General features: G+C 46.0%; 2 protein-coding genes across 2 annotated transcripts; one reads left to right on the top strand and one right to left on the bottom strand.

The window, feature by feature from the left end:
- The first annotated feature begins 2,887 nt into the window (after nt 1-2,887).
- On the top strand, nt 2,888-4,746 carry LOC143375073 (ceramide-1-phosphate transfer protein). The gene is made up of 4 exons (XM_076823811.1): nt 2,888-3,402; nt 3,705-3,913; nt 3,986-4,161; nt 4,222-4,746. Exons 1-4 carry the CDS (start codon nt 3,275-3,277, stop codon nt 4,342-4,344), a joined length of 636 nt encoding a protein of 211 aa, XP_076679926.1. The 5' UTR covers nt 2,888-3,274; the 3' UTR covers nt 4,345-4,746.
- On the bottom strand, nt 4,452-8,895 carry Cnt2 (Concentrative nucleoside transporter 2). Its single transcript, XM_076823810.1, has 12 exons — nt 8,234-8,895; nt 7,933-7,992; nt 7,480-7,648; nt 7,060-7,231; nt 6,813-6,978; nt 6,301-6,495; nt 6,062-6,223; nt 5,907-6,000; nt 5,666-5,825; nt 5,419-5,587; nt 5,013-5,352; nt 4,452-4,941 (listed from the first exon to the last, which is right to left on the bottom strand). Exons 1-12 carry the CDS (start codon nt 8,261-8,263, stop codon nt 4,853-4,855), a joined length of 1,806 nt encoding a protein of 601 aa, XP_076679925.1. The 5' UTR covers nt 8,264-8,895; the 3' UTR covers nt 4,452-4,852.
- Between the last annotated feature and the right edge of the window lie 2,044 nt (nt 8,896-10,939).

The raw sequence follows: 10,939 nt of genomic DNA, 5'->3' as shown, positions 1-10,939 counted from the left end.
TACCTCGCCCCCGATGCTTGCACTTTCTGTCAGCCCTGACGACCGGGACAAAAGGACGAGTCGGAGGGAAGAAACGATTCGGAAGGGTGGCTGTCGTCGCGCGAAGTCACCGTGGCCTCGCGTTTCGTCTACTCTCTTTTTTTTTGTGATAAAACGCCCCTACGAAACAGCCTATACACGGTTGTTTATGCTCTGTTAGAGAGTGACAGGAAGCATCCTCCAGCTTGGAACAAATACCGCAAAATTGAACAGCAGAATCTTGTCGAAGAAATCGGGCTAGACGTGGAAAGGAGAAACAAATTTCTTATCCCTCCCTTAATAAAATCCGAGAGCCCGTTGCAGGACGTTTATCCATGTTTTCCACAGACTAGTAGCGTTAAAGAAGCCTCGCAATTTCTAGCACCTATCGAGCTGGTGATCGATAACGATCACCTGTGCTCCAAGGCTGAGAAGGAAGAAATTCTAACGTCATGCCCAATTATGTAGACACTGATGCCCAACTCCGACATCAGACGGACCTCTAACAGGGTTCGAGAAACTATCGGTCTATCCGGGATTGCTGGTTAGGCCGCGTGTTCCTGACACGCGGCAGTAGTTGGAAATTAATTTATTTTTCCCTAGTCAGCCGTTAATTGTTAAACTTAGATGGGTGGTCGTCTGCAATCCCGCAGTTAGACTTCGGCTCGGCAGAAAAGAGGGGGGACGCGTCGCGGGGCAGACGATAGAAGGGAACACGGCGAGGAGGATAGGGGACCGTGGCCCAAGAGGGAGGAACGACGACGAGCAACGAAGACGAGGACGCGAGTCGGGAGGGTAGAAAATTTGCTAGGCAGGGTGCAAAACGAGAGAATCGAGAAGTTCGGGAGGGAGCGGAGGCAGGAAGCCAAGGCGCGACACGAACAGTGGATTGGGTTACCAGGGATAATTAGAATGATGATTAGGAGAGAAGCACGCCTCGTTGACCAATTCTTTCTCGGGACCTCCGCCTCAGAGCGAACTTTCCTGGAGTTCCGAAGATCGGTTTTCTTTCGAGGGGCGGCCAGCTGAACGGGGCGAAAGGGTGAAGAACAGTGGGATCCCCTAACACTTTCGTGGAAAGCAGCATAAATTACAGTGCTGACCATAAAAGTATGAGCATGCTCGGCCATTAATAGCGCCCCAAGGACGTGCATATTGCTAGAGGATTTACGTCCACTCGGAGACTCCGAAGATGGCCAATAAAGAAGGGAAAACGCTGAAGCTAACCAAATTCGTCCGACACCATGGGCGACCATCAAGACGATAGGCGAAATCGCTATCGACAAGCGTCGATTGGCAATATTACAGCACCCCAGTGGCGCATTTTTATGCGCCTCAGCGTGATTGGTCGTCCAAGTTGGCCCCCTTGAGATCACTTGACCGGGTAACCATCGTAAAAAAAGGCTGAGGCGCACAAGACGGGGCTGAATATTTAGCACGTCGTCCGCAGAATTTAGCTTCGGCTGTCATCGGCCGATTTCCTTAACCGGTGCCAGGATTTTTCCGAGGGAAGCAACGCTAGGCTTGACTCGGCGGATTTCTCTTTTCTCGGTTACGTTCCCCTGTACTCCGCGCTGCTTAGCTCCATCGCGCATTGAAGTACACGTGAATATTTGATCGGTCCTTCAACCTTCGCCTCCTTCGCCCTCCCACAACCTTCGCCCCTTAGCTAACCCCCAGTCCCAGCTGCGGTGAATTATTTAACGCCCCCAGGGACACCAGTTACCAACATACATCTGTGTGTCAGCGAGATTTTCAAACTCTTTGTTCCGTACATCGCCAATTACATAATAGAAGATTGCGCGATGTTGCTCCACGGGTATAGAATGTTCTAACAAATATGCCGGACACGATGAATCTTTTAGCTGAAACTTGAAGGTTTCTAATTAATTGTAATTTAATTCTACTAGGTCTAAAATGAAGGGGTATAGTTACTCTTTTACCAGAATGACCTACCCTCTCGTCACAGTGAGAGTTCACATAGCAGTTAATTGGGCTAAACAAACTTTACTGCCGTAATATAGTAACAGTACTCATTCTATAGGTCCGCCATGAATGAGTTCGTGGTTGGACACAGAATAAAGTTTTGATTGCATTAACTAATCAGTGAGTGTAAGGTAAGATACAAGCTCAAAGCGTTTACGGCAATTCGTTTGAAATTAAATTAAGTTGAAATGGAGAGGACAAGCGACTGATCGCAGCGCTCAAACGGCGAATTTATGAAACCCCTGAAGAAACCGAAGTCGATGGATTACGTAGCTAACAGGCTTTCCATTCAGAAGATTATTATAACCCTTATCGAATTAGTTCTTTTAAAACGTTTGATGTTAAATTTTAATGCTAAATTCCTCAAAGATATGATACTTTGTCTTAATCGCAGCGTTTCTCGCTGGCTCACAATCCCCCTAACATGCCCTCGGAAGAGCAAACGGAATAGGAACGGCCGATGAGCTTATAACGAAGGAATACCCACAATGCTGTAAAAGAGGACTTCGCTAACTTTACCGACTTCGGCGAATCGAATACAACTCTCAGAGTTTCCGTTCCTAAACGTAGAGTGCGCATCAAATACATCGACTATTCACGTGTCGGTATATCAGTTCGCGCGGAACAAACTCATAGAATATTAAGTCACAGACGAGGTATTACTGCCTATCCTGTAACTCGTCTGTACCACGTGTAACTTTAACAGCTACCTGTAAACACGACCGCGGCTCCTGTCCCTTCTCTGTACAACGACTTACATCACTGTAACATAAACCTACCAATAAACATAAAAAAAATTACTGTCTACTGCTCTTTGCCCCATCTTGCCGAACATGAGCTACCTTGACGTTGGCAATAAGACTGGAGTTTGTTGTACAAAGCTACGACAAAACAAGTAATTTCCATAATTCTTAAAGACCAGTCCCACCGCCTAGAGTGGCTTACTCCCCATTAGGCGAAACTCTTTATGAGAGCGATATTATTGATCGGAGCACTGAACCGCAGCACGTACAGGGACTTATCAGTACAGATAGTTGAGCTCAGTCATTCCGCTTGAAATGTTATTGATTTTCAGAGGGGCAGGCAGCAATATCGGCTCGACTCCGCTACGCAGTTTTACCTTTGTTCCCTGGCAATTAAGTAACACGTAATCAAAATCGTGTTCAGATAAGTATGGTACCTTCGGCCAGATAACGTGGACTCGTGTCGTACCAGCGTGGCAAGCTAGTTCGCTGTCGTCAATTACTGGCCTCGATACAGTGACGCGGAAATGGCGGAGGGTATGGAATTGAGTTTCTTCGACCTGAGGCTAGTCCACGATCACTTCGACCGTGCCCTCGTGCAGGAGGACGACATTGATCTCAAAGCCTACTTGGATGCCTACAATGAACTCTACAAGTAAGGCAACAGCGAAACATTGTTTCCCTTGTTGAACATAACCTACAATCAGCAAGAAGTTAGTATCTGGTTTGGTTAAAGTTAGCTTACTCATTTTCCTCCTTCCGGTCCAATCTGAAAGTCGCAGTTCCGTCGAACACCGCATGTCTTTAACGTAACGTCGATGCATATGCGATTACCCTCCACGCGTAGCATGTTTTATTCCAGTAATTTCACAAATGCATGCAAACGACGACTTCCTGCCATCTGTTTCGATCCACGCGAGCAGCGCGTGCACGGATTAATTTTTCATGCACACGCAGATTCTTTCAACTGATGGGCAGTGTCTTTGGCTTTGTCTCCTCCGACTTGAAGCAAAAGATCGAGGTGCTAGTGGAATTAGTGGGCAAAGATGAACAGAATTACATCACGATCAAGTCTATGATAGCGTATGAGAAGGAGAATAATATCCTGGACAAAGGGAACCATACCAATGGTGCGCGTACCTTGTTGAGACTCCATAGGGGCTTAGGTACTGTCGCAGGTGAAAGCGTGTCCATCCAGCGCCAGTGGCTGCCCGAATACTGACACTATGAACTTTCAGATTTTATTAGAGAATTTCTAAGACAGCTAAGCGAACTGTCAGATAGTGATAAGACATCTAATTGTTGCCAAGAAGCTTACAATAAGACACTAGCCAAGCATCATCCATGGGTGATCAGGAAGGCAGCAGTGGTTGCCATGTACACAATGCCAACTAGAGAACTTCTGTTAAAAAAGGCAAGTATTCGCATCCCTAAATTCGAGGATACTGTAAATTTCAGCATCCTTCTTTTCCAGGTCTGCGGAGCGCACGTCCAAAGGAACGTCGATGTCTTGCCGAAAATGCTAGAGGTGACCGCTGATGTGTTTAATCGTACCCACAATCTGTACGAGATCCATCAACTTCACGCTCTGCCATAAAGATGGAACTAGGAACGAATAAAACGAAATGTTTCTTGCACTCGCTTCTTGGAGCCGCTCGTTAAGAGCCCGCGAACATTCCGCGCTCGAATTGTGATACACGATAATTCCGTACATCAAACAATAATTTTATCGACGTTTTTGTAATACCACCTTTACTTACTCTATACACGTATTTATATTTACTGAAATTGTACAAAACTTATTAGGTACCTTAGGTTGTCGTACTTCCCGCAATAGATGTTAGCCGCCCGTTCGCAACCGAAGTAGCCCGAATTTCGTACGGTCCCCGCGGAATCGTTGCATGCCTGACGTTTCGGCGCGCATCATTTATCAAACTACTACTCTTTTTATTATAAAATAGTATTGTACAATAATATCAATAAACGTTAGTGAAAAGACTTCGCGCCCTCTCTTTCGCCCTATCTTATATACACGAATAATGTACAAACGAAGTAGGTAAGGGGGTTCACCGAGCCACGGGAGGCCGTAGCAGGCGTTAAATCGATTAGCTATCTGTTGCGGTAGCTATGGTCGCGTTAACGGCAGTCAACGTGGCAGTTAAGTTATCCATGGAGTCGTCACTCATCAGCAGTCCTGCGAATGATATTGCTCGGTCAGTAAAACAGATCGGTAGCGTTACGATCGTTGCTCGACTAGCGCCTTACCAGCTATGCTAGCTGTGAGAAAGCAGACAGCGCTGCCACCCACGAAGGCCCGCATCACAGACCCAGATATTTCTTTTTTCCTCTCCGGAGCCAACGAACATAATACGCCAAGCGTGATACCAATGGATCCAGGGTTCGCGAAGCCGCAGATCGCGAACGTCGCGATCGCCTCCGTTCTACCAAAGATCCTCTTCTGTTTCTTCATCTCCCCCAGCCTCTGATAGGCGACGAACTCGTTTACGACAGTCTTCAGGCCTATCAGAGTGCCGACATCCTCGCACTCTTCCCACGGCACCCCCATGATCCAACTCAGAGGCATGAACACTTTCGACAGTATGGCCTTGAGCGAAGAAAAGCGCTAGATTTCGATAGACACGGTGGTATCGCGAGCCACTGATTCACTTACCTCGAGAGACCAAGCATTCTCACCGACCAACAACCCCAGCCAAGAAAGGAGCGCGTTCAGCAGCGCGATAAACGATACGAATGCGACGATATTGGCGATTATACCCAAAACCAGGGGTATCCCTGCCAGTGCCCCCTTACTGGCAGCGTCCATCAAGCTGGATTCCTTCCTAAAGGGATTACCATAGTTGAATTTGCGAATCGAAGGTTGGGCCAGGTTTCATCATGTATTCCACGCGTCAACTCACGATTCCTCCAATTTAATATTATCGGAGGTGACAATGGACTGCTCGGTCTCTGGGAAGAATAGCTTGGAATAGCAAAGAGCTGCCGGTGCCGCCATTAAAGTCGCCGTTATCAAATTAGCTGGGTTCGCGCCGAAGCCGATGTAGGCAGCCAAAACCGTCCCTAAATTTCACATGGATTACAATCTGAACCATAGACGAAATCAGTGGAAAGATTAACCCACCAACGCTTCGTATTCTTCACCTGATACACTGGCAAAGCCGGAGCACATGACAGTGTGCAGCTCCGAGGCAGTTAGCTTGTTCAGATAGGGTTTAATGAGCAACGGAGATTCTGTCTGAAAGACAGACGTGGATTTGTAATGCCCCATGGATCGGCAATGCTTTCTAAGCTCTTACCATTCCGATGAAGATGTTTGCGGCGCAGGTTACCGATTCGCAGATCGTCGTCCCTATTAACCTCTGCAGAAATCGACCTAGATTAAGGATGATCCACTGCATCACGCCTAGGTAGTAGAGAATTTCGATGGCGAAGCTGAAGTAGAAGATCACTGGCAGGACCTGGATAGCAACATGCTTGATTAGCACTTCGCCTAGCTGTCTTACGCTCTGAACGATTCGAAGTGATGTTCACTGACAGCAAACGCGAAGACACCGTTATTCACTAGGTCATTGGAGAAGATGAAGGCTGCGCCGATTTTAGCGAAGTCCAAAAAGGTCGCCACCTTCTCGGAGATGCACTGCAAGATGGCTCGACCGACGGGCCATCGAATCGTTAGAAGACCGAAGATGAATTGCAAGATTAGTCCAGATAAAACGGGCCTCCATTTAATCTAGATCGATTCATAAGTATCAGAGATCGCCATTGGTATTGGGATGCTTCGAGGCTCCTCGCGGATTTCTCGGCGCGAAAGTAACGGCTACGTTCGCAATATTTCGAGATATCCATTTCGGCGATACGTCTGCCGATAATTCAGTACCCCGCTCCGATCAGCTGCTTGAAATTTAAAGTCTCTCTGATATTTGATATTCAGAAATCCGCTGTGAATCTCAGCCGCGACCCAATACTTTAAACATCGAAACGACGACCGCGATACAGAGTCGCGAGTTCAAAGGACGATTAAGAATATTCTGATTCCGATTTACTTACGCGGCCGGGGTGCTTGGAGAATATCCATCCAAAGCTCAACAAAATGACGATGCCAACGGCACTCAGCAACCTCTCTCTCGAGCCCGCGGTATCGAAGATCAAGAACACGATGATAGCAGCGAACAGACATGTGTATATCAACGCCTGGCTTATCACGCTGCAGCGTCTGCGAGAAAATTGCAGAGAACGTCCTTCGTTAATCGCGGAAAACTGAGATTTCCGATCGATGTTCCTATATTGATCTTACTTTGTCCTTTGGAGGTTTCCGATTTTATCCCGAAATGGTCGAAGGAAGTGGACGAGTGCCTTGCCAACGCAACGTTTTACGACAGAGTGATAAAGCACTCCGCCGTATCCAAACAGCAATAAAAGAATTAACATGCCGTAACCGTGACACCAGTCGAATCCATTCTCCCAATCTGATGGAAATGGAAGTTGTAGTTTCAACCGTGTTCACTTAAAGGCAGAGTTTGGCATTAACTAAATAAAAAATCATTCAAATAGCGGATCAAATAAGAGTTACTTCAACTTCAGATTATCTGGCGAATAAAGTTAATTCTCGACAATCATTTTTTTAACTCATATTCGTTATTCGAAATTTTTATTTAAATCAAGTTTTTGCCCAACTCTGCTTGAAGGTAACTCGATAAGAATTCCATGAACCTACTGTTGTTTGTCCAATATATGGTAGCGAAAATGAAGTAGATAATTATCAGAGCGTTCAGGACGACCAGGTAGAGGAATCTGCAAGCCTTGCGATGCCTCGAAAGAAAATTACCCAGCGCTGAGTATCCTGCTGCTAAACGGCCAACAGGTTCGTCGTTGCTTGTTTTTTCCTGCGAGTTAAATGGTGCCTTAGCAACTACTTAGACGGATAATGCTTGGCTAATCGGGTGTTTCGGAGATAAGGAGATGTATTGCCCTCCAATTTTCTGACGAAACAGGCAGACGTTCGAAACGAAAGCGTTTGTTTGCCTTTTGTCGGCCGGCGCGATACCGATGGAGAATTTCCTCGGTTCTTGTAATAATGCGTTTACCAAGGTAGCTGAGTATGGATTCCGAGAAGCAGATGCATTCCGTCGCGATTGTAGATACAATGAATCGTAAACAAGTTGCATACCTTGCCTTTCATCGACTCATCAATCCGACGACCAGCCTCTAGCATGCTCAGCTCGCTGTCCTATAAATATAACAAAGCTGTATTGGATACGACCAAGCACACTTATGTTCACTGACAGCTGGAATTTTCATCGGGCCGCGGGATGCCCACAGAAGCAGCATTTTCTTCCAAGCACCGAACAACGATTATAAGTGAAAGTAGGCACACTAGCACCAGCGAGGAAAAAAAGGTACGCGCAAGAAGTGGGTACAGGAGCACTGTTCACAGCTGCTGTTGAGAGAAAATGTTGAATAGAAAATACCTCGAACGCTGGATTCACAGTTCCAGACATGTTTTCCTCTTGACGGAGCGACGACACCGCGAAAACGTGTTCCCTCTGTCAAACGTTCCCCGGCACTGACGTGAAGCCCGCTAATGCGAGCCTCACGGCTAAGGAAGAGGAATAACAATTATTCCTCCTTAACCGCGTGTAATTTATAAGCAGCAAGTGTCGCAGGAGGAATGACAATCGTTCGCGTGGATAACTGATAACGCAGATAACGGTAAGACTGCTGTCTAAAGCGGTACCAAATATCGTGGTGCCTGTCCGATCGCTAAAGGATCACTTTCTCTCCAACAACGTCCGCGGCACGATCGTTGCGACGAAAACTTGGACCCTCTACTGTCGCGGCAATTCTCAATTTGACCGCATTCCGTTCATCGAAACGATCCTCGAGGGTCGTGTCGGAGGTTCGACGATGCCCCCTCGCTGCTGGTTCTCCTCGTCGCAAGAGGGAAATGCTACTGTGCTATCGATACAGAAGAGTGATTCGTTGCGTCGGTACACAGCGCGGGCGTTCACGTGCTTGGAGATAAGCGTTTTCAACGACTGGAGATCGGCGTCGATCATTAACGTTCGACTGCGCGTCGATGATAAGCGAGTAGGAGAACCCCATTGAACGATGAACTTCGACTAGGGGAGAGGTGCTATCAAAGGGCAAATTTTGTTTAACGTTGATTTCTGACAATACCATTATAGGTATATAAAAAGCAAGTACATTAATAGAAAATATGTTTATTACTAACAAGAGAAAATAACAAAATTTGCGATTTGCCAAAATGTCCTTTAAGCGACTAGGTGGATTCAAATAGGGCATTATACGCCGTGAAAAAAGACACGTTAATAAAAATAAACTTATCAAGCATTACAATTATAATTGTACATCTTAATACTACAAAACAATAAAATCCCTGACAAAATTTACTGTTTGTACTATAAATCATCTATAGTTTTCTCTATCTTCGTAGGGTGCGACTTATCTTTAATGCTTTAGCAGCTTCTTTAACTATAAAGTAAATTTTTTTATCAAATTTGTGTCTTACAAACTAAGTTCAACATAGGAGTACCCATAAGTGGTAGCAATAAACGTGTTGCAATAAACAGGAAAATAACTTGCACGTGTAATGCGTTTAGAATTTTGGCAATACGATTTGCCCCATTTAAAACCTGTCTCTCTTATAGCACCTCTCCCTACAAGATTTTGCAATTGACCTCGTTCCAGCCCGCGAACTAGACTCGGAATAGCATAGGGTACCGCAGTTAAGGGGTCATTCTGGTAACAGGTTTTTTTTTCTCAGTGAATACAATGCATAACAATGTCAAACCTTTTTTCATTTATTAATATACTTATAATGTATACGGAACAATTATTTGAATACACTTTTAATTGTATTTTTTCAATGTTATCTTGAGTTAAATATCGCACCTTTGAAAAAACGGCGAGAGTGATTTCCGCTCACGGACTTATCTGAAACAAAAAAACCAAATTGATTCTTAATCATTATGAGTACCGCTATCGCAGGTGCCAGAATTAGCCACGTAAGTCAAAATTTAAGAAAATTGCGCGCATTCAAAGTTCAAGTGAAAATGGAAAATTACGAAACTTGAAGTTTGAACACGCGCAAGTTTGTTAAATTTTGATTTACGTGGCTAATTCTGGCACCTGCGATAGCGGTACTCATAAGGATTAAGAATCAGTTTGGTTTTTTTGCTTCAGATGAGTCTGTGAGCTTAAATCACTCCCGCCAGGGAAGTATTTCTTTTCAAAGGCGCGATTTTGAGCTCCAGATAACATTGAAAAAACACAATTAAAACTGTATGTAAAAAATTGTTCCGTATACATTACAAGTAGTTTAATAAATGAAAAAAAAGTTTGACATTCTTATTCGTTGTATTCACTGAGAAAAAAATCTGAATGATGCTGAATTTTGTGGCGTGATTACCAGAATGACCCCTTAACCGCGTCCAACTGTCAGCGCCGATTTCCACCTGCTGCGCGCGTTAAGACAGCGGAATCGCGCTCATTCGCTTATCGCTGATTACTAAATACCCTGCACGCGACCCTGAATACATAGTTGCTCCATTTATTCAGGCTCCCCTTGAATAAATGTCACGTGATTGGGTCGACGCGCGATCGCCGCGCCTTCCCTAAGATCTGCGAGTCATCGAACCTGGACACGTTGGCATCTGGGGAAGGACAGTCCGGACGGTTCCGAAGGGACGTTCGCTGGGAACCGTCCGAGCCCTACGGCCTCTGAATTCTAAACGAACCGTGAATTTCGTGGCGGTTGCGACGCGTTTCTAGATACGCTCGGCGGAGCTCGGTAAGGAAAAATTCTTGGCTGGCCGGCCGATTCTCACAGGCGTTTGCGCGCCGCGCCGTCACGTGACGACGCGTCGTTGTAACGGGCCGCGGCGGAGCCGAACGCGAAATGCAATTTAACAGGTTGAACGGCACGCCGCGCTGGACACCGATATTTCTGCTTCTCTCCGCGCGGTGGGCCCCATAAAAATTCTTCCGTCGCGTCTGGCGATCCGCCGAGTCGAACCGGCGGTTCGTTAATCGCGGAACGGATGGAAGCAGCCGGAACGTGGATAATACTGACGGGGACTAAAGCGGAAAACCGGGCCCGTAATCCGTGCTATCTGATCGCGATCGGGACGAAAATGAATTACCCGCGGGGATGG

The sequence above is a fragment of the Andrena cerasifolii genome, chromosome 12 (genome assembly GCF_050908995.1).
Source record: "Andrena cerasifolii isolate SP2316 chromosome 12, iyAndCera1_principal, whole genome shotgun sequence".
Taxonomy (NCBI): Eukaryota; Metazoa; Arthropoda; class Insecta; order Hymenoptera; family Andrenidae; genus Andrena; species Andrena cerasifolii.
The sequence above is the reverse complement of the archived record's forward strand: the minus strand, read 5'-3'. Positions and strand labels throughout refer to the sequence as shown.

What these genes read in the sequence shown, in the direction of transcription:
- Cnt2 (XM_076823810.1), bottom strand. Translation starts at nt 8,263, where the DNA reads ATGTCTGGAACTGTGAATCCAGCGTTCGAG. An exon ending in GGAAACCTCCAAAGGACAAA is followed by an intron (nt 6,979 to 7,059) that starts GTAAGATCAATA and finishes ATTTTCTCGCAG; the next exon opens with ACGCTGCAGCGTGATAAGCC. An exon ending in CAAACATCTTCATCGGAATG is followed by an intron (nt 6,001 to 6,061) that starts GTAAGAGCTTAG and finishes TCTGTCTTTCAG; the next exon opens with ACAGAATCTCCGTTGCTCAT.
- LOC143375073 (XM_076823811.1), top strand. Translation starts at nt 3,275, where the DNA reads ATGGCGGAGGGTATGGAATTGAGTTTCTTCGACCTGAGGCTAGTCCAC. An exon ending in GAGACTCCATAGGGGCTTAG is followed by an intron (nt 3,914 to 3,985) that starts GTACTGTCGCAG and finishes ATGAACTTTCAG; the next exon opens with ATTTTATTAGAGAATTTCTA. An exon ending in GAGAACTTCTGTTAAAAAAG is followed by an intron (nt 4,162 to 4,221) that starts GCAAGTATTCGC and finishes CTTCTTTTCCAG; the next exon opens with GTCTGCGGAGCGCACGTCCA.